The sequence below is a fragment of the Hyperolius riggenbachi genome, chromosome 8, assembly GCF_040937935.1.
Source record: "Hyperolius riggenbachi isolate aHypRig1 chromosome 8, aHypRig1.pri, whole genome shotgun sequence".
Lineage (NCBI taxonomy): Eukaryota > Metazoa > Chordata > Amphibia > Anura > Hyperoliidae > Hyperolius > Hyperolius riggenbachi.
In genome coordinates, this window is record NC_090653.1 from 169,223,260 (window position 1) to 169,245,599 (window position 22,340).

Sequence of the window (22,340 nt, forward strand, 5' to 3'; positions counted from 1 at the left end):
CAGATTTGTGCTGTGAGGGGTCTTTTTGGGCCATTATTAAACTAAATAATCTCCCCCTTACGTCTCCCGTCCAGAAACCTTAAATTGGGTATAAGCCAGAGAGGCAGGCAGGTGTAAGTGTACGAAATTTAGACCGGCCTCTTCACTGCGCATTGATCTCTCCCCGACAATAAACTTCTAGTTCCGGCTGGGAATAGAAGCAAAGACCCAGTCTTGCCAACTTAGCTACTTTGTCGCTATATTTAGCGACTTTTGACACCCCTCTAGCGACAGTTTTTAAAAAAAGCTACTAGCTACAAATCTGGCGACTTTTTGTCTCCTGTTATTGGAGACTTGGGAGACTCTGTTGCCAGGGATGTCACTCACAGTAGCCCCTTCCTGCTTCCATCGCAGGCGCTCTTGCAAGTTGCTGGTGTGAGGGTGGCGGTGAGTGATGTGTGGGAGTGGAGCCGTAAGAGGTGCTGATCGGCTCTGCTGCTTGAGTCAGAGAGAGACGGGGGTGGAGCCGTTATGCAAATTACGTGATGACGTCATCCAGCAACTTCTAGCGACTTCTAGGACAGCCAATAGCTACTTTCCTTACTGAGGAGTTGGCAACACTGCAAAGACCTACCCTCCCCCCTACACTCACAGTGCTGTGAGAGGACTCCTGTGATCTTCCTTCGCTTCATTTACTTTATGACGTCCTGGCTGGCTCCCACATAGTTTTCTGAGAGTAAAAAAAAGCTGCCTGAAAGAAAGTGTTTGACTTTTCTGTGCGCTGTGGAGTGAGTGATTCCTGACAGTCTCTGGCTGTAAGAAAAAAAAAAGAATCTGACTTCTTGCCTCTCTGTCTTTTTTTTTTTTTTACTATCCCTTGATCCCTTCTTGTTTTAGTACTCCCTCTCTCCCAATACTCTTTCACAACTTCCCTCTCTCGCTCTCTCATTTTCCTACAGTACCTACTCTCCATACCTACTTTCCGTTTGCCCAGCAGCATCTATCCACACTACCTACCCTACCTCTTGCCCACTTCAGCTACCTACCCTACATGTACCTGCCCAGCGATAGCTACCTACTGTCCCTTCACCCACCCAGCTGCTGCTACCTAATCACAGTCCCTCCAACCCAAATCACAACTACCTACACTTCCATACAGCTGCTTTGCTGCAGCTACCTACCTACCATCCAGCTGCAGGTACCTTACCTCCTTACCTACCTATACTCCCTCCTGTCCTACAGCAGCTGCAGCTAACCTATATACCCACACTCCCCCACCTCCAGCCACAGCTACTTAAAGAGACACTGAAGCGAGAAAAAAAATATATGATGTAATGAATTGGTTGTGTACTATGAATAATTACTAGAAGATTAGCAGCCAAGAAAATATTCTCATACTTTTATTTTCAGGTATATAGTGTTTTTTCTAACATTGCATCATTCTCTAATATGTGCAGATTACACAACACTCAGCATTCAAAATGAGTCTTTCAGAGCAGCCTGTGAAGTAATGACCTCTCCTCTAGCAGAGGAAAAGTAAATAGTCCAGGAACAGTTGAGATAATAAAAGTCAGATAACAGCCCTCTCCACGACTAACTTAGGAGAGCTTAATGGATTGTTTGCATAGAGATAACAACTGGAGTTTCTCAACTCTTCCTGTACTGGAAACAATTAAGGGGCCCATACACTCAGCCGATTTTCTGGCCGACCGATCGATCCCGATCGATCGATCGATTGATCGTTTGCAAATCGGTTGGCCAATCGACCGATCGATGGCCGATTTCGATCGATTTCGATGGATTTCTGTCGACCAGGCAGGATGGAAAATTTAGGTCGATCTGATGAGATTGCTTATCAGTTTGCATTGGCCTTAATGGAAATCTGATGGCAAAAAAATGCCATCAGATCGAATTTCAATAGATTTCAAACTGAAATCTATTGGAATTCTATCCTGGTAAAAAATGTTCTAAAAACGCATCAGATAGATAAGAAATGCATCTGATGATCTATCTGCTGCCAATCTGACGAGTGTATGGGCACCTTAGACTGATGTATCTGATCTTAATGTTTTATTTCTTAGCTGTACTACACATACAAATCATAATATCATAATTTTTTTTTTTGCTTCAGTGTCTCTTTAACCTGCCAATCCTTCCTCCAAGGCTGCAGCTGCCTTACCTTCCTACCTACACTCCCTCCTGTTCTACAGCAGCTAAACAATCTCTCTACATATCCTCCCTCCAAGTCGCAGCTACCCAACCTTCCTATACTTCTTCCCCACCAGCCGCAACTACTTAACCTTCCTAGCTATCCTCCCATCCAGCTTCAGCTACCTTATCTACCTACACTCCCTCCCATACTACAGCAGCTACATAATCTCTCTACCTACCCTCCTTCCTAGCTGTAGCTACTGAACTTCCCTACCTACCCACACCTCCTTCCCCAACAGCCGCAACCACTTCCCTACCTATCCTCCTGCCCAGCAGCAGGAGTGTAGGTAGGTAAGGTAGCTGCATCTGGATGGTAGGTAGAGAGATTACGGTGCTGCTGCAGGACAGGAGGGAGTGTAGGTAGAAAGGTAAGGTAGCTACCTTACCTTTCTACCTACACTTCCTCCTGTCCTGCAGCAGCACAGTAATCTCTCTACCTACCATCCAGATGCATCTACCTTACCTACCTACACTCCTTCCTGTCCTACAGCAGCTACCCAACCTCCCTCCCTACCTACCCTACCTCCCAGTCACAGCTACCCAACCTTCCTACCTACACTTCCTCCTTCCCCCTGCCTCAACGACTTCCCCCTGCCTCAACCTCCCTACCTATCCCCTCCCCATGCAGCTGCAGCTACCCTACCTACCTTACAAACCCTCCTATCCTACTGCAGCTACCTACTCTACCTCCTAGCTGCAGCTACTTAACCCCCCTACCTACTTCCCCTCGCCCAGCTACTTAACCTCTCTACCTACCCCCCTCCCCAAGTTGCTTAACCTACCTACCCCTCCCGCAGCTACTTAACCTCCCTATCCTCCTTCTAAGCTGGTTCAGCCATGGTGGCATGTGGAACTGGCTGTTAGGGAGGTGCTGCTCATTTGTGGCAGTGATTGATGCACTTAAAATGTGGGGTCATTTCATTTGTTGGGGGTTACTGATAGGTTTTAAATGTGGGGTAATCGCTGCATCTCATTGGTGGGGATGATTGATGTATTTTAAATGTGGGTTTATAATTTGCCATGTTGGCACTCTGTGATAAATAAGTGGATTTTGGGTCGCAGTTTGGGCACTCGGCCTCTAAAAGGTTCGCCATCACTGGTCTAAACAAACATATTGTTATTAAGTTACATTAGTTATATTAATTAAAATAGATAGGCAATATAATCTCTTACCCACCCTGTTTAAAAAGAACAGGCAAATGTTTGTGATTTCATGGGGGCTGCCATCTTTTTCATGGGGGCATCCATCTTTTTGGTTGAAAGAAGGTGACCGGGAGCAAAAGACAGTTCCAACTGTCCTGTGTCCTGATCACCCCTCCCAGCTGTGTGCGCTAGGCTTCAAATCTCAAATTCAAAATTAAGGGGAAAAAAATTGCACCAAAACAGCAGAACGAGAAGAACAACATCAGAAATCCCAGCATGCTTTGCACAACATCAGAACATCAGGGGGAAAATGCCCGGGCAGTTTTCTTCTGTGCAGCTAAACATGAGGTTTGGATAAGAAAAACAATGTTCTGATGCTGTGAAACTGTTAAAGAAACACCAAGCATTTTCAGTGCTGCTGAGTAGTTTTTAGTCTGGAGGTTCACTTTAAAACATTATTTGCTAACATAGACATTATCCAGCAAATAAGAAAAATAGACTCAGAACTGTTTACAGTACACTTCATGTTTAGATGTTTGAATGTTTTTTTGTGGGTATTTGATATTTCAGAAGATCGCTTACAGTAGAGGCAGATGGAAATAAAAGCACATTTTTAGCAAAATTTTTCTCATGCCTTATCCCAACATGAAGATACAGGGACAAACACACTTTTTTTGTGGATTTAAAGAAAACCTGAACTGAAAATTAAAAGTCAAAATAAGCATACACAAGTCATACTTACCTCCCGTGTAGTCTGCTCCTCAATCTCTTTTTCCTCTCCTGCGTCCTGTTTGTCAACTGTGATCAATGGAATTCTCTGTCCTCCATTTTGAAAATGGGCATTACACCATAACAGTTTTCTGGTCAGCACACAGTTAAACTGTAACATTGCCCACTTGAGCCATAGGGAAACATGGACACATCAGTTCTCCTCTCAGCTGTAACTGACAGCAACTGATATATAGCTGAGAGCAACTGATATATTTCAGTTCTGACAAAATGTTGTCAGAACTGGAAGGGATCACTCTAAGAAGAAAATGGTGAGCTTCTGTGAGGAACTGATGGCAAGGTAACTATGCAATGTTCATTTGAAGTTACCTCGAGTGTTTATTTTAAATAATTTTACTCAGTACAGGTTCTCTTTAAGCTTCCCTGAGAGAATTCTGCCCATGTATAAATTGTGCTTCACTTGCCCACCTCCAAGGTGAGTTGATTAGATTGCATTACTGAAAGAGAATAGCTGAGTAGACATTACACACTATAGACGTTACTGTGCCTTGCATCACTGTTTAGCAAGTAGGACTGCAGAAAAGAACTGGATATAGAAGAGATGCTGCAGTCCTTGTTACAGAGTAGATAGCTGCTATTGTAGGGAAGCACCAAACATGCCGTAGAGTTTAACAGCGTACATTGGGAAAAGGTTAAAAAAGTGGCACCAAGTTTATTTCTCCTACTTAATGTATTATTTGCCTCTTCCCTTCTGAGTATAACATTGCTCAGCTAAGCATATAGACTAGGATTTATATCAAAATACTAAGGAGCCCAGGGAATAGCCATTGGACCACTCATAACAGCTCTGAAACTTAAACATATTATTTTTAAACTAGTGACCTTAGCCCATTTAAAAATGGGCTAGGTCTGTAAGCGCTCATTCACTGAATGCACGCGCATGCACGCCCTTCCTGGCCCCCCTGCCGCATCAATCCCCCAGCTCTTCTCAGTGTCTCTGCATCCCTCCCTGCACATGCGCAGAACAAAAAAAGACACACACACAGGGACATGGGACGCAGAGGCACTTGCGTCTTATTAGGTAGGCTGTCTGTAATGATGAGTTATGCCTGCAGTCAGAAATATTGTCTGCATCTTGTTTTCATTAATGGTTTTATTGAATTAATTGTTCTGCTGCTTATATTTTTAAGATATGCCCTATGTTTTATACTGTATATACTTCATTTGTTAGCGCTGTAGATCTATACATCACCTTTTTTTTATTTATATCATTTTTGCATAGATTCAGGATAATCTGAGCTATCTCTCAAGAGACAGCATCCTAAAGTAAAATTAAGACTATTCTGCTTTGACAATTACATTTTTTTATTTTTACTGAAATGTCAGTATCACCTTTTTGTATAAATAAAATGTATTTGTTGCGTAGTTATCACTCTGTGCAACATTTTGTCTTTTTTAGGATACTTGACAATAACAGAGTTAACAGAATTGTTCCTGGTGCATTCAAAGGGCTGAACTCTCTATATTTCCTGTAAGTGAATAACTAAAATTCTTATCAAATATGGACAAGTCTGTATCAGATTAACTTGTTTTTTGTTGTATTTTAAATGTATTTTTATTCTATTTAGCAACACTAACTTCCTGTGTGAATGTCAGATGCAGCCTCGTCAGACTAAATGATCTGTAAAAACTATCCTATCATCGCCCACATAAGGCAGGTAGGGAGGAGCTGGTAAGCAGACCAGCCAGTCTTCCACTGTGAACACAGAGCTGATAGTGCCCATCCTGCTACTGCTATTCTCCTAACTCTAATCCTAGTCAGCCTAACTTGAAATTGTTTAGCTTACAAATTTAAGGTTGAGGTTGAGAAAACTAAAGTTAGAAAACATAGGTTTAAAGTGAGGAGAATTATAGTTAGGATTATGGTCATTAGGCTTAGGTGATTTATGTTTAAACTTGGGAGAATTAAGGACAGAATAAATATATTTAGGCATGCGAGAACTAGGGATAAGAAATGTAGGGTTAGGATAAGAGGCTACGTTTTCATTAAGATAAACTACTGGTCAGTTATAATTCATAGTTACATAAATTTAAAGCATTTTAGAGTCATTTCACATTTTAGTGAAACCTCCAGTAAACCACAATTTGCCAAATTTTAGGGGAAGACTAACATCTGAATAAAAAAGTTTGGGGATGGGAGATTAAGGGATAAGACATTTAGGTTAAGGATAAGAGAATCAGGTTTTTGTTTACATAAACTACAGGTGAGTCATAATTTACCTTCTAATTGACTTTAATGAATTTCAAATTTAAGCGAAGTTTCAGGCAAAACCAAAACTGGTAAAATTGTATGTCAGTAGCACATAGAGGGCAAAAGTTAAATACAAAAGTTTACATGACTCACGAAATTAATTACAGATCATTAAATTGTGCATATTAATAAGACAGCTATATATATATATATATATATATATATATATATATATATATATATATATATATATATATATATATATATAAATATATATGGAACTCCATACCTACACCCATCAGGGCAGTCCCCTCCTTCAACATCTTCATAAAGGCCCTTAAAACTCACCTTTTCACTCTGGCCTACCACCCCTCAAAAGTGCTCTAAACCAGCAGCTGAACTCTGGTCCCCTACCTTTTGTGCCCCAACCTCTCACTCTAGATTGTAAGCCTTTGGGCAGGGTCCTCCTCCTTTTGTGCCCTACTTGATCATGCACCTCCATTAATGTGCACCCATGCTATGCATTTGAGTGAACTCAAATTGCCTAATCTCCATGCTCCCATCCAGTGACTTACAAAGCACTACCTTGTACTCATACTGTGCCGCGTGATTTGGTTTTCCTGGTATACCTGTATTGTCATATTACTGTATGTCACCCCTAAATATTGTCTGTAACCTAAACTAATGACCAGCACTGCGTAATATGTTGGCGCTTTATAAATACTATATATATATATATATATATATATATATATATATATATATATATATATATATATATATATATATATATACACATATCTCAAATAAGGTATACAAAACTACTGTACTGTGAAAGTAGGACTGGTGCTGCCAAGTATAATTGTCACAATTGTTTAAACAGTGCAAAATATCTTACTTTATGTCTGTTTTTATGCAGATACATGTTGAACAATTCCATAACTAAAATTCCCAAAAATTCTTTATGCGTGGAAATGCCTCGCCTAAACTGGCTGTAAGTAATTTCTCTGGTGAAAATGTACATTATTAAGAAAATACTGTCACTTTAATTTAGTTTGTATTTATATTGCTTAAAGGACTGCTGGTCTATTTGGCTGCAGTAGTGTCTGAATAACACCAGAAATAAGCATGCAGATAATTTTATCAGATCTGACAATAATGTCAGAAACACCTGATATACTGCATGCTTGTTCAGGGTCTATGGCTAAAACTATTAAGGGCAGATGATCAGCAGGATAGTCAGGCAACTGGAATTGTTTAAAAATAAATAAATATGGCAGCCTCCATATCCCTCTTGTTATATCCCTCAGTTGTCTTTTAAGACAGTTTTATATTCTTGTAAACCATTTGTTTTCAAAGTTTTCTAGTTTGCAAATCACTTTATACAAAGTTAAAGCTTTGGTAGCCTGAGTACTACATATTATACATAGAGATGATCAATGAATTGTAAATTTTGCAAATTTTTCCAACTAGATGCAAATGTTATTGAAACTTGTATGCAGATTTCAGTTAGAACAATCCAAATAAACAGAAATTTGATCTGACTGGTTCAATTTCAAGCTGTATACAGTACAAATAGCAGCACAATAAGCATTTAAAGGAATCATCAGGCAAAAAAAAAATGAGTTTCACTTACCTGGGGCTTCTATCAGCCCCATGCAGCCATCCTGTGCCCTCGTAGTCACTCACTGTTGCTCCAGCCCCCCGCCGCCAGCTAATTTCGTTTTTTGCTGACCTCAGGGTCGGTGGGCCGCATTACGTACATTTTTATGCATTCCCGATAGTGCAGGAACATTAACGCATTCATTTTAATGCTAAAATGTATTAGCGTTGCACTGCTAACGCGAAAAAATTATGCGTTAATGTTCCTGCACTAGCGGGAATGTGTAGAAATGTATGCAATGCGGCCCCGCCAACCCCCGAGGTCGGCAAAAATGAAACTAGCTGGCGGTGGGGGACTTGAGCAGCAGTGAGTGACTACGAGGGCACAGGATGGCTGCATGGGGCTGGGAGAAGCCCCAGGTAAGTGAAACTCATTTTTTTTTGCCTGACGATACCTTTAAGACAAAAGGTAGAGTGACATCACCAACCTGTATATATAACAGTTTATTCCCCATGTAGGCACAACAGCGTTGATACTGAGTGCAGTTCAGGATGTCCTGACTGGTTAGTGGCAGGGACAAGTGTATCTGAACAGCTGTTAGTGACAAGACTATATACTCTGTACAGTGGTGCAGAAGATGCCAGCGCTATATAAATTCTAAATAATGATCAGTGTCCTGCTGATGCGAAACAGCTGTTAGTTGGTCCGGTCATCCCCGGGCACCCACCTTGCTCTCACCCCACTGTGTTGGGCCTCGTTTGTTCCATTGGATGCACCATTGACGCGGAATAAAAAGGTTTTGATATACAGTTTGACTTGCTGCAGTGCTGCCTCTTTTACTTGGGCTTATAATGCTTACGCCACATAGGTACAGTTAGTTTGGTTGAAAAAAAGTTCAACCCCCCAAAAAAAGATCACTTTCCTGAACCCGCACATATCCCAGTTGATCCAGAGGAAGGCAAAAAAATCTTATGTCAGTGGACTGATAACCGATTTAAAGTGGACCTGAACTCTTGCACAGGACAGAAGAAAAACATAGAGCAATGCACCCTGTATGTATTTAGAGAGTTTCTAATTCCCCCTCATTTGTGTCTAATCACTAGTAATTTGACCTCCCCGTGTCACATGACTGCCATGGTAGATAAGGCAGATAAAAAGATTGAAAGCACTGGATGTGAACAATATGTCTGCTACAATATTTTGATTGTTTAGGTATTCATAGTCTTACATATCTTATAACAGAAGAAAGGTGGCAGACACCAAGACACCGGTAAGTCATCATAAACACCATTGGGATGTTTATTGCATACAATTCCAGTGCACAGGAGGTCCCCCAGCCCCTCAGAGGTGTAACACCTCTGATGGTTGTGTATACAGACCCCATGAAACAGCTGTAAGTAAGGGTGGGTGCTGCCCACCTGGGGACCTCCTCTGCACTTGAATTGTATGTGATAAACATGCCATGTATTTATGATCTTAACCGTGCCTGACAGCTTTTTTATGCTTTATATGGAATATATAAGATGCTGTTGTGGCAGATAGCACTGTTTCTACCTCTGCAATTGATTTAACACCATACACTGTAACTGCAGGAACTGGGTGCTGATCTTATCTGTGAGAATTAATAATCTTGCCTTCTTTGTAAAGTGTGCACGAAGGTTAAGACCTAACAAAGGAACACTGAGCTTATTGGCAACTAGTGCACATTACAGATCATGGCCCTGTGGCTATGCGTAGGGGTATTCACATACATGTGCACAGGCACAGAAGACTCTGCCATAATTTGTGATGAGCAGAAATTACGCCAATGCGTAATTTCACATCGTAATTCTCAATTATGCATAGTAATCGCAATGCAAAATTTTGTGGAAAAATGTAATTCGTTTTGAAGGTAATTGTAAGCGTTCATAGATACGCATGAATTTACGTGTAATTACACACCGACTTTGGCGGTGAATAGCAAAGCCCTCATACATGCTATTGCTACCAAAATTTCTACATATGTTAAGGAGAATAGTGGGTAAAAGTCAAAAAAGTGAAAAAATTCTTCAAAAAGACCTTGTAGTTTTTGAAAAATACAAAGAAAAATGTTTTTTAAAGAGACTCTGTAACAAAATGTTCAGCCTTATTTCTTCTAGCCTATAAATTCCTACACCTGTTCTAATGTGGTCTGGCTTGCTGCAGGCTTTCAAGTAGCACTGTCTCTGTAATAAATCTAATCTTCTTTCCCTTGTCAAGCCTTGTTGAGGCAGAGAGGAATTGCTGTGATAGGGAGAAGTTATACACACCTCCTCCACGCACCCTGCAAGCTCTGTGTGTGTGCTGTGTGTATGAGTCAGACAAGGTCTCTGCTCACAGCTAGTGTCTGCAGGCTCAGGAGCTATGACCTTGTGAGCAGCTGTGAGTGCAGAAAGATCAGTTCAGAGCTCAGACAAGCAGCTAAGCCTTAGCTGCTAAGGCAACAAGTGGTGTAACATTCCAGCAATCAAATCACGTTTGAGAGGAGCCTCTGCAAACAGGCACATGCTCTGATGATGTATTTCCTGTTTGGCAGCCATCTTCATTGTTTACAAAAACGATGAATAAAACAGTGATTTTATCACCAAGAGAGCAGCGGGAGTTGCGAAAATGTCGCAGAGGGGGCTAGGAGAAGAAGAAAACAAAGTCAATTGGATTAAGAATTTGTAATAGAGTATAGACGTAATTGCGAAAATTTACACATTATTTTGTGTAATTGTAATTAGCTGATTACGATCATCACTGTGGTGATTGCAGGCTTGTGTCTACTCTTCATGTGTTGTGGCGTGCACAATTGTCAAGGAGGGTATATAATACACCTTCCCTTGTGACATTTTGTGCTGTGACTGCTTGATAGCTCCCTTGAGATTAAGCTCAGTCTGATGTCTGTTATTCATGTTGCCAACCTTGATTGCCTCACAGTGTCTGTGTCTCTGGAGCCTGTTGCAGAATCTGCTCATTCCAGTTATGGTTAACGCCTTGTGACAAAGAGCATGTTCAGCAATTCTAGAGTTTGCTAATTTCAAAAGTAAATTCATAAAGAACTTCTCCACTATGGTCACTCCACTAACATGAGTCAATCTCTCTCATGACTTTTTTTCATGGAATCCCTGAAGCACAAACCACCTTTGGCAGACTAAAACTATTATTCACCCTATGTTGGAGGTAGGCAATTCTGAAACACCAGTGGGTGAAATACTGTCTCTACATCCTGGACCTAAAGCACTTTTATAACTAGTTGCCTTTTTGCTCATGGATGCTCAAAATAATTTTACAATATTAGTAAGTCAGCATTTCTGGTTATAAAGTCATTACCTTGGAAAAGACAAAAGCAAAACTAGCATTTGGAATTTCCGCTTAAGCTCAGTCCTCCACAATCAAGTTTCCCACCTGATCTCTCGAACTTGTGTTCTTATTTTAATCTGATTTATACATGTTCAGTGACCTGTTGATACATAAGTGCAAAGTTGATGTACTTCTGGATCTTTGAATATCGTTCCTTAAATCCTTTTGTTGAGCATTCTGAGGCATCTGTGAAGCTGGACTTATTGCAACAGACCTTCTCATGCCCTGACATTGCCAGGATTGCAAGTCATTTCATCCTGTTCTACTTGTGACTATTCTAAATGCAGAAGAGCTAAGCCATGGGATTTCCTCAAGCCCTTGTCCATACCAACCCACTAAAAAATATAAAAAATAAAATAAAAAATAAAAACGCATATCTCCAGGACACAAAGGGTTACAGTCTCACAGTTCTGTAGTTCATAAATACCAACCCACTACTGGTTTCAGTGGACTTTAATTGGTGAACTTCCTACTTTTTTCCAATATTTTTTTCTCTAAATATGTTCCTGTTAATCCATAGTTTCTGGTGTGCAATACTGTATTGCTTTTCTAGCTTAAAAGCACGTAATCATTATTTTACCAAGTCCAAATTAGAGCTAAACAAAGAGTAGACAGAAAGAGGAGGGATTTCTCTTCCATGAAATCTGCCAACTTTTTGTTGTTTTCTACTGTAAACTTAAGCTTAAGTACCCCACTAAAAGAATGGGTCTTAAATTCAAGAGACTGTTCTAGATTCATAAATCCTCAGCACAGTTTCTTTCAAGATCAAGTTTCCAGGATCTTTGACAATTCACTTTGTGTTTCACTTACCCCTATTATGTATGATATGGCAGTAAAAAAAATGACATAGAGGCAATTATGCTTTCCGCAGGGCTATTTCAATATCTCACTAGATGGAAAGGATTTGGCCATGCAACCAAAGTGATAAACACATTCATTTATTCCCACATAAAAAAACAAAATCCTAGTTGTAGCCAGAGAATGCCCTTGAAGGGGGCAGTATTTCATTACTGACAGTGGTCATGCCTATCCACCCTATCATGCACTAACAATCCTTATTGTAACCTTAGAGGTATGTCTGGTTATGTACTTGCATACATGCAGTTCTGGTGTGAACATGCATGCATCTGATCACATCCGTACGCATAGGCACAAGCTCAAGGAGGTTATTTCGACTTCATTCTTGTAGTGGCCAGTGTTGTGACCTTTTGGCAGCTGCCTTGTGTTTTTTGCTCATTTTAACTTCTGTTATTCTTGTTGCCAACCTAGATCCCCCGAGTCATTCCAACTAACCTTGCCTGCCACCTTCCCAGGACACTGACCATGTAATATTGTTGCCTGTCTTGACTTTCAACTAAAACTGACGAGTCTGCTTGCAACCTGCTAGTTCCTGCTAGTGACTGGCGGGGCAGTCTTGAGGGTCTGCAACTTGGTGACCCCCTAAAGCACAGCTTATAGCCACTAGGGTAATAAGTCCTTAAGCGGCTCTTCTCGGCGTCCAGCGCCGGCCACATAGCGCATAAGTTGGGTTCCATTATAGCAGCAATGCTATAGTTTGTGGCCCGTGCATGGGTAATTTGGGGATCCCAAATTACTTCTCCCTCTGAATTTCTATGCCTCGGAGGGGGAATAGTATTTAATGCCGCTAGGAATTTCAGCTGCAGCAGGATGAGCCATCATTTGACTCACTCTGTGCCAAGCTTACCAGTGGTGTACTGACAAGCATGCTATCGGCCCATCATTCTTTGCAGGGTGCTCTGCCAAAGACAAAAGGTGTCATTCATAACAAAAAACATAGAGCAACACAACTACCACACCAAAGTCCATGTCTATGGAAGGGTAAGCAACTACAATAAACCAAAGACATCCATGACATAATAAATCATAAACTAATCCAGCTCCATACAAAATGATAATAATCTTTATTTAGGGAAATCACATTTAAAAACTAGCGACAGCAAAAAGGTACATCAGGAGTGCGAATGAAATAACCTGATACAATCTGTATCTATATTACCAAATAAACCTCAGGATACGGTATACAATAATCACTGAAGCCCATATACAGAATGGAGGCAGACACAATGGTGCTGCACGCTGCAATGGCATGTCTAATGCAATAGACCCAAACAATATTATTCCATATATGTATTTAGGAGTATCCGATTGTGCACCCACCCTGAGGATAAAGAAGACCGCACGACGAGACCCAGATGCTGCGCCTGACTATGTGACGCATATCGGACCCCTGTCCTTCGTCGGATATAATCACTAATGCAAAGAAAATCCCTTAAATCCCGGGAGCCGCCGAGTTCCAGTGGGCGTGGCCACGCCCACTGCAGGACCGAGCTGCGTGTCATGATGCACGCACTCAATCCTACATGATATCCGAACCACGCCTCGCTATCAGGCCAACAACCCCCAGGGAGAGCGCACAATATAAACATGACAGAGAGCATTAAGATTAAAATAATTAGTAATATATATACTCATAAAGAAATATATGCGAAAAGCAACACTGAAGAACCTATTGTTAACAATAATTCAAAAAGTCATCATCCTATTAATTGAAGATGGCAGCATAGAATTACGTATACATAGTGGGACACCTGGTGTATCTGGCGACATCTAATGGAAAATACACTAACTACAATCAATAGCAAAGCATGTTGAACTAACCAAACATTGGTCATACATATCAAAATATCAATGTATGCATATGCACATGTGCAAAATTACAAAACACATGCATACATAAGAAAATATATTAGAAATAAAAACATATATATCCACACATGTATTTGTATAAAATCTAATAGTATTAACAACAACAAACTATATTATTAAAGATGCACATGCTGCAGATGCACACAAAAACTACACATAGCAAGTCTGTAATCATCACCGTGGATACATATAGTATAAATTATACATAAATGAATAATACATAAATAAATTGGTAACAAATACTGTAGTCCTGTGGGAATCATGAGAAAATAAAAAATATATATGAAATAAAGTGACAAGTGCGATGTCACAAAAGTCCATATTATGGATAATTGGATCAGTCCATAAAGTGCCACAAAAGTTCAAGAAATCTATATAAATAATTTCATCTTGAGATGACAAAATCTCCATAATTGTGCAAAAATCGCATATTGTGCAAAACTTGTAAAGATGGTATGTGGGTATCCTTGCATCCATGATAAAAACATCCATATATGTGAAGGATCAAATGAATCACTACAAAAAATCAAAAACAACAAAGAAAATTATATAAAGTACAACAACAACACAAACACAATGAGCATAAGGCTCACTAAATAATCGCGCAAAAGCTGGATCAGCGCATCACCAGGCTGCCTCCGAATGGCCCAGCGTTTCAACGAGGTGCAAGTGTCCGAATGGACGCGTTGCAAGCCTCGATATCGAGCACTTCCTCCTTCAAGCCGGAAGGAGGAAGTGCTCCATCATTTTTTTAGAACCTCCCAGTTTTATTTTCTGTTTAAATAAGCTAAAAAAGTAGGTTTAATGCTAAAAGTAGGTTTAATGCTATTGTCTCATATGGTAATGATTCAGCTTTTCCCATAGTCTCGCAGTTAGCAATCATGTGACCCCCAACAAGACAAATTCAGCAATCATGAGGCCCCCAACAAACCATGAGGCCCCCAACAAGACAAATTCAGCAATCATGAGGCCCCCAACAAGACAAATTCAGCAATCATGAGGCCCCCAACAAGACAAATTCAGCAATCGTGAGACCCCCAACAAGACAAATTCAGCAATCATGAGGCCCCCAACAAATCATAATAATAATAATAATAATCCGAACATTTGTATAGCGCTTTTTTCCTGTCGGACTCAAAGCGCTCAAGAGCTGCAGCCACTGGGACGCGCTCAAGAGGCCACCCTGCAGTGTTAGGGAGTCTTGCCTTGAACTCCTTACTGAATAGGTACTTGACCTAGCCAGGATTCGAACCCTGGTCTCCCATGTCAAAGGCAGAGCCCTTAACCAGTACACTATCCAGCCAAGCAAATCATGAGGCCCCCAACAAATCATGAGGCCCCCAACAAGACAAATTCAGCAATCTTGAGGCTCCCAACAAATCATGAGGCCCCCAACAAGTAAAAATTCAATCATTAGGCCCCCAACAAGACACATTCAGCAGTCATGAGGCACATAAATAGACAGCATTTCACATAAATAGGCAGAATGCCCCCTTATTATGGTAGACACCTCTCACCTGGATTCTGACAGGGACCCCCAGGTTAGGTAGTGAGTGACATGGAGCCCTTTAGGCAGTGAGTGAGTGACAGGGAGCCCCTTTAGCTAGTGAGTGAGTGACAGGGAGGCCCTTTAGCTAGTGAGTGAGTGACAGGGAGGCCCTTTAGCTAGTGAGCGAGTGACAGGGAGGCCCTTTAAGTAGTGAGTGAGTGACAGGGAGGCCCTTTAAGTAGTGAGTGAGTGACAGGGAGGCCCTTTAGCTAGTGAGCGAGTGACAGGGAGCCCCCCCAGCCGCCGCCGCCGCTGCTTCCCCTACCTTGCCAGTGCTGCCCAGCGTCAGACCTCAAGATCAGCGGCGACCCGACCAGTAAGAGTGGGCGCTGGACGCACCCGCTCTATATGCGGAAGTGACGTCACTTCCGCATATCAGTGCGGGCGCTGGGTCCTAGCGCCCGCACTATTGTCGCCGTCTGATCGGGGTCTGACGCGGCGGAGGCGGCGGCTAGAGGGATGGAGGGAGGGAGCAGCGGCCAGGGGGGGTTGAGCGCCGGCCGGGCGGCACCCGCCAGGGCCGCGGCGAGGATGGGGCCCCCCTGCAGGGCCGGGGCCCGTGACGGGAGTCACGGATGTCCCCCCCTGATGGCGGGCCTGCCAACAAGATCCACATGACAATACAAAGGACAGAGGTGAAAAATACTTACTAATAACCAATCATTCAACTACTCATGTCACAATCATCCTATGCAAGTTGAGTTTCAGAATGCACACAAAAGAAACACCTAATGAAATAAATAAAAAAACTGTTATTGAAAAAACATCAACAAAAACATGCACAGGTCCATCATACTCCACTGACTTACAAGTCCCAAATGAAAGCCCTAACAAAAGGGTCAAAAATGGTCACAGACCCCAAAAGATTTATTGAGGAAGAAAATAACCGAAGTTGAATTCTTCATTAAGTCCCATAGGTGTCCGGGTTTGTAGTTGAAATATCTACTTCAGTTCAACTCGAAGGAGTCTATTTTCGTTTTAGAAAATAGAGAAAACCGAGAGCCCAATATGGTGTAGTATGTTGTAAACAAAGGATAAATGATCAGTGAGAAGAACTATACTCACAAACATGGGTTACCATTCAGGCACCCACTGTATATGCAGGTGAGGAGATTAGACCTGTTCTCACTCAGGGTTAAGAAGTCGCTCTCTGTAGACAGGAAAAAAAGGGGGTAGTATTCCCCTCCACCAGGGGTGGACACAATATAGCAGTATGAAAAACAGAGGCGCCAGCAGGATAAAATCGGATACAATTCTTAAAAATTGCTTGGAGGAAGTGGTGGGCTTACCTCCAGAAAGCAGACATGAAATACTGTCTGTATAGTAACAAACACATTTATTATACGGTACCCCAAAGGTGCAACGTGTTTCGCAGGCCAAGGCCGCTTCATCAGGCATTAAGTGGGGACAACTGTAAATAGGAAACAATGAACAGGGCTATAACATCACTGCAGAAATAGGCATTTAGATATACAGTATAAACAAGAATACAAATAAACATGTTATGGTGTAGTCTTGTGGACATGTATGCCCAGAGTGGATAGTAGAAAACCGGAAGAGGGGCTGTGAAAAGGAGCTGGTCTGGAATTAAAAAATTGGGACCTAAGATGAGGTAAAACTAAATTAAATATAGGGTACATTATAAAGTAATCAAAAACCACAATGGACCGGTAAAAGGTATGTGGAAACGTGTAGGGGGAAAAAAGGGGGTGCAACAGGATATTATAATTAAAAAAATAATGTAATGAGGACGCTCAGTTCTTTATGTACATGTGTTATGTACAAAAGGGCCAATCAGGAAGCAGGGAGGGCTTTGCTGGGCGGCGCTGGGCGCCATGTTAACTGGGCAGACAGCCAATGGGCTGCTGCCATGTGGAGAGGCAAATAGTGTGGGCAGCCAATAAGCTGCTGCCACCTGTAAACATGTAAACAGTGCGATGAGAACGGCGTATAGTGGGGAGGATGAAAGGGCGCATGGGCCTGGCGCGCGTGGTGGCGGCGGATTGCTGGCCAATCCACTGCCAGTAGGTGTGTTTAACCACGTGGTGCAACGATAACGTTGCACCACGCGTATATGCTAAGGGTTCATGCGTCAATATTGACGCATCACGTAGGAGCCCAGCCGTGCGGTGTGACGATAACGTCCCACTGTGCCTATAACAAGAGAGCGCATGCGTCAACATTGACGCATCACGTGGGTGGTAATGGACGTAAAATGCGGTGCTTAAAATCGCTTATGGGATGGATACTGCGCAAGAGCAGTAGAGGGGGCACTGGAGAGGCACCCATATTGAAATTGGGCAAAGAGGCCCTGTAATCATTTGATACAAAATATATACATGGAAAAATACCACAATAATAGGGTACAAAGAATGTCTATGGGGCAAATATACTAAAATTTAACGAAGAGTTGGGCTGATTAGAGTATAGTGTGTTTTGCTGCCCTCAAATGGCCGAAAATTTTAAAGCATGGTCAAAAGCACTATTTGGGGAGGACAATTGTGTTTAGCAAGGTACCACATATAAAATAATAATAAAATGATGTATGATGAATAACATAAAAATAAAGATAAAAATAAAATGAAACAAGAAAATGCATAATATATTAAAAACAGCGTGTTGCATAAAATAGACCATAAGCAAATGTAGAAATGCCCAGGTCAATAAAGGGGTTGATATAAATAACATTACTCATCATTATAACTACAATTGGTACCAAAAAGTTGATATATAGTTAATAAATAAATCTAAATGCTATTTCCCTGCATCAGTGTTTTACTACAGCTAACATCTGGAAATATGCCTGAAGAAGGGGACTAGATCCCAGAAAGCTTGCATTATTTAACTTTATCAGTTAGCCATTAAAAGGTATTACTTTTACAAGACTTTGTTTTTTTCTACCTACATATAATACATTTTCTCTAACACTTCATTAAGTCCCCCGGGAGTGAGAGTTCTTAAAGTTTGAATCCAGTACATTTCGTACTTTTTCAGCTGTTCAAACGCATTTGGTACTCTAGCATCCACTGAGTCGATAAGTGTAATATTGAACAATTGTGGATTGTTGTCGTGGTGAGTGCAGAAGTGCCATGTTACTCTGTGAAGGGGGAATTTGTTAGTCGTATTCCATTTGTGCTGTCCGATTCTGCTACGGGCCAGCTGAGTAGTCCTCCCCATGTACTGGAGACGGCAAGGGCATGAGATCAAGTAAATAACGTACTTTGATTCACAAGTGAAGTATTTTTTATTAGATACTGGATGCCAGTGCTGGACAATGTGAAAGATGAACAGGAGTGTAGGAATTGACATGCTGTACAGCGATTTTTATTACAGTGGAAGCAACCAGGCTCCTGCGGTAGCTGGGTAGTTGGTCGGTTGGTTTTTGGCGTGTGTAGTTTACTGGGTGTTAGGATATTTCCGAGATTTGGTGCTCTCCTGTATGTAATTGATGGTGTTTTGGGTAGCAGGGGACGTAATACAGTTGGAGTCTATGTAAAGTGTGAGTTTCTTTATACCCTTTGGACATTGGACTGCTGCCCAGGCTATGAACTTCTATGCGTTTTAGAATGGACATACAAGTATATCAACTAAAAATGGACTCTTGCCCCTGAATGTGGATTCTTGAACAATTTGGAGTGAACTTTATTATTCCGGATTTTTTTGCTCTGGATTTTCTGCTTTGCCTTTAAGAGAAGATAAAGAAATATATATATACTTATCTTGTCATTTATGGACTTTGGAAACTGTTTCTCCCGCTCAGGACACTGGGACATTAATTACAAATAGGATGAGCAGTGCTCTAATGTGCATATTGTGCACATTAATGATTATAATATATCGTGTTAGAATTTTTGAATATGGAATTGTGATTAATGACACTGTCTTATCGATGTATGACTTGTGAGGGAGAATTTCAGTGACCAGATAGATTGTCTGTATTGAGTATATTGCACTGAGTATATAGGATCTCTGTCTCTTTCTATGCTATGGTTGCCTTCTCATTTATATACTGACACACTGTGGTGACCGGCAGTATTACAGGTTTTTACATCTCTGCATGCCACGCTGGTTTCTACTTATTTCCGCATTCCATGCGGCTCCTTTTCCGGCTACATTACACGTTCTTTGCATGCCACGCTGGTTACTTCCGCATCCTACGCGGCTCTTTTTCCGCATACGTCACATCCGGCGGATGGGTCTATGACGCGCTCCTTTTTCTTTCCCAAGCATATTTAAACGCCGCAATGGCGGCTGCACAAACACACTCTCCTCTCCTTGAGAAAGCGGACGGGAGTCCGCGGAACTAGTGGGATCAATCTTGAGGGAACCTCTGCCTGCCTCGCCACTTTGCACTCCCAATTTTTGCATCATCACCCGAAGCTAAGTATTATACATTATCTCTTAGCACTCCCTATTTATGCACTATACACTTTGTGCACTTTATCTACAGGCTGCTCTCTTTAGCATCAGGTTTATTCACATGTATGTCTTGCAATTAGCACTTTAATATATGATAATTGGTTTGATTATTTGTTGTTTGCACTGCACTTTAGACTGAACTCCACTCCTCCTCTGCATGGGTTTTATTATAAACCCTGAGTGGAGTTAGTTTAATGTGTGTATATTCATATACACACAAATGTATATATCTATCAACTGATTGGCTTTATTGTGGGGATGTGCAATAACGATTACATGGCTTGGTTGTGCGACTATGTGTTGTTTTTAATTGATTTTATTTTTGCATTGGCATAAGCATATGGGTATATTATGATATAATCATGAAATTTTCTATATATTCCATATGAACTATATGTTGTGTCTGGAAACTTGTGTATAAATAAAGATATTTTGTGATATTATATTTACCTTAGCTGGTTGGTGCTTATTTAAAGGGCCGCTTTCTTCTTATTTGCAAACTATCCTTAATTGACCCTAGCACCTCCAGCATTGAAACATAGGTGTGCGGATATCCCTGTATCCTATGGATGGGTTGGTGGCTAAAAAGTATTGTAGTGCTTGGAGACCAAAAGAATGGGGGATATTAGTATAGAGGGCAGTGACGTTGCATGTTGCATGTAAGCCAGACGAAGTCTGTCTGCCATGCGACGTCTTGTAGAAGGAGGATGAGTTGTTGGGAGTCCTTAACCACTTAACGACCCCCTAACGCCGATAGGCGTCGGCGGGTCGTTAGTGGTATAGCATGGAAACGGCCGCTTTCCGTGTCTCCGTGAACAGCCGGAGAGCCGCCGATCGCGGCTCGCCAGCGAAATGTAAACACGCGGGGAAGAAATCCCTGCTGTTTACATCATACGGCGCTGCTGCGATCCTCGGCCTCTGATTGGCCAGGGATCGCCAGCATATAATAAGCTGAAGCCTATCCTTCAATGGAGGGAGAGGGAGGGACGGGATAGCAGGGAGCGCCGAAAACGCTGCGGAGGGGGGCTTTGAAGAGCCCCCCCCCTCCGCAGATCACAAACAGCCAGCGGCGATCAGACCCCCCCCCCCAGCAGGACATCCCCCTAGTGGGGAAAAAAGGGGGGAAGTCTGATCGCCAAGGCTCAATTCTGATCGGTGCTGCGGGCTGGAGAGCCCACGCAGCTCCGATCACTGCAGAAAGCCCTGGTCCTTAAGTGGTTAAGGAAGGAGGGGAGGGACTGAACATGTGGCTGTAGATGTTGATCTAGGAATCTAGACAGGTTGTTAGTGAGAGAATTGATGCCTGAAATTATAGGTCTACCGGACGGCTTCTGTAGGTTTTTGTGTATTTTCGGTAAATAATACAATATGGGGGTTGAGGGTTGGGTATTGATTATGAAGTTTCTTGTGTTTTTAGTAATCATATTAGACAAGAAGGCGTTGTTGCTGAAGGTTTTGAGTGAGTTGTTTAGGGTAAGGGTAGGGTCTATAGTCAAAGTTTGATAGTGTTTTGGATTGTCGGGGAGCCTGGCTGCTTCCTCCAAGTAGTCAGAGCAGTTAAGTATAACTATACCGCCCGCTTTGTCCGCAGGTTTGATAACTAGGTTGTGATTTATTTGTAAGTTTTTGAGGGCCGAGGATTCTTGTTGAGTGAGATTGGATTTGGGCGTTGGTTGGTGGTTCTGTAGGGCTTGTAGGTCTTTAAGGACCAAAGTATAAAATGTTTCAATGAAGCAGCTTTTGGACTTTAAACCACATATTAACACTTTAACTACCTCCTGCTACTTCCATCTCAAAAACATTTCCAGAATTCGTCCCTTCCTTTCATAAGAAGCAACTAAAATGCTTGTACATGCCCTAATCATCTCCCGCCTTGACTACTGCAACACCCTACTCTGTGGTCTACCAAAAAGCAGACTGGCACCTCTCCAATCCCTACTAAACTCTGCGGCCCGTCTCATCCACCTCTCTTCTAGATCCTCTGAGGCAGCCCCTCTCTGCCAATCACTCCATTGGCTACCAGTTGCCCAAAGGATCCAGTTTAAACTTCTCACACTTGCATACAAAGCTCTATACAAGCTATCGCCTCCATACATTTCCTCTTTAATCTCCAGATACCTACCCGCCCGGACCCTCCATTCCTCACAGGAGACCCTTTTGTCCTCCAGCCTAGTCACCTCGTCTCACTCTCGCATCCAAGACTTCTCACGGGCTGTCCCTCTCCTTTGGAACTCTCTCCCTCAGCCGGTTCGTCATGCCTCAAGTCTGGAAACCTTCAAACGTACTCTGAAAACACACCTGTTCAGACAAGCCTATAATTTGCTATAGGCAGCACTGAAGGCACACTGGCTCACCCACTAATCCTT

General features: G+C 42.0%; 1 protein-coding gene across 3 annotated transcripts in view; it reads left to right on the forward strand.

The window, feature by feature from the left end:
- The window catches only part of LOC137527183 (relaxin receptor 1-like), a 467,519-nt gene that overhangs the window by 352,077 nt on the left and 93,102 nt on the right, over positions 1-22,340 (forward strand). For 2 of the 3 annotated variants that reach the window (XM_068247656.1, XM_068247658.1), the window contains 2 exons: positions 5,522-5,593; positions 7,233-7,307. In XM_068247656.1, coding sequence (XP_068103757.1) covers positions 5,522-5,593; positions 7,233-7,307 — 147 coding nt within the window. The remainder of the gene's footprint in view (positions 1-5,521; positions 5,594-7,232; positions 7,308-22,340) is intronic. The other variant, XM_068247657.1, reaches the window with a different exon arrangement.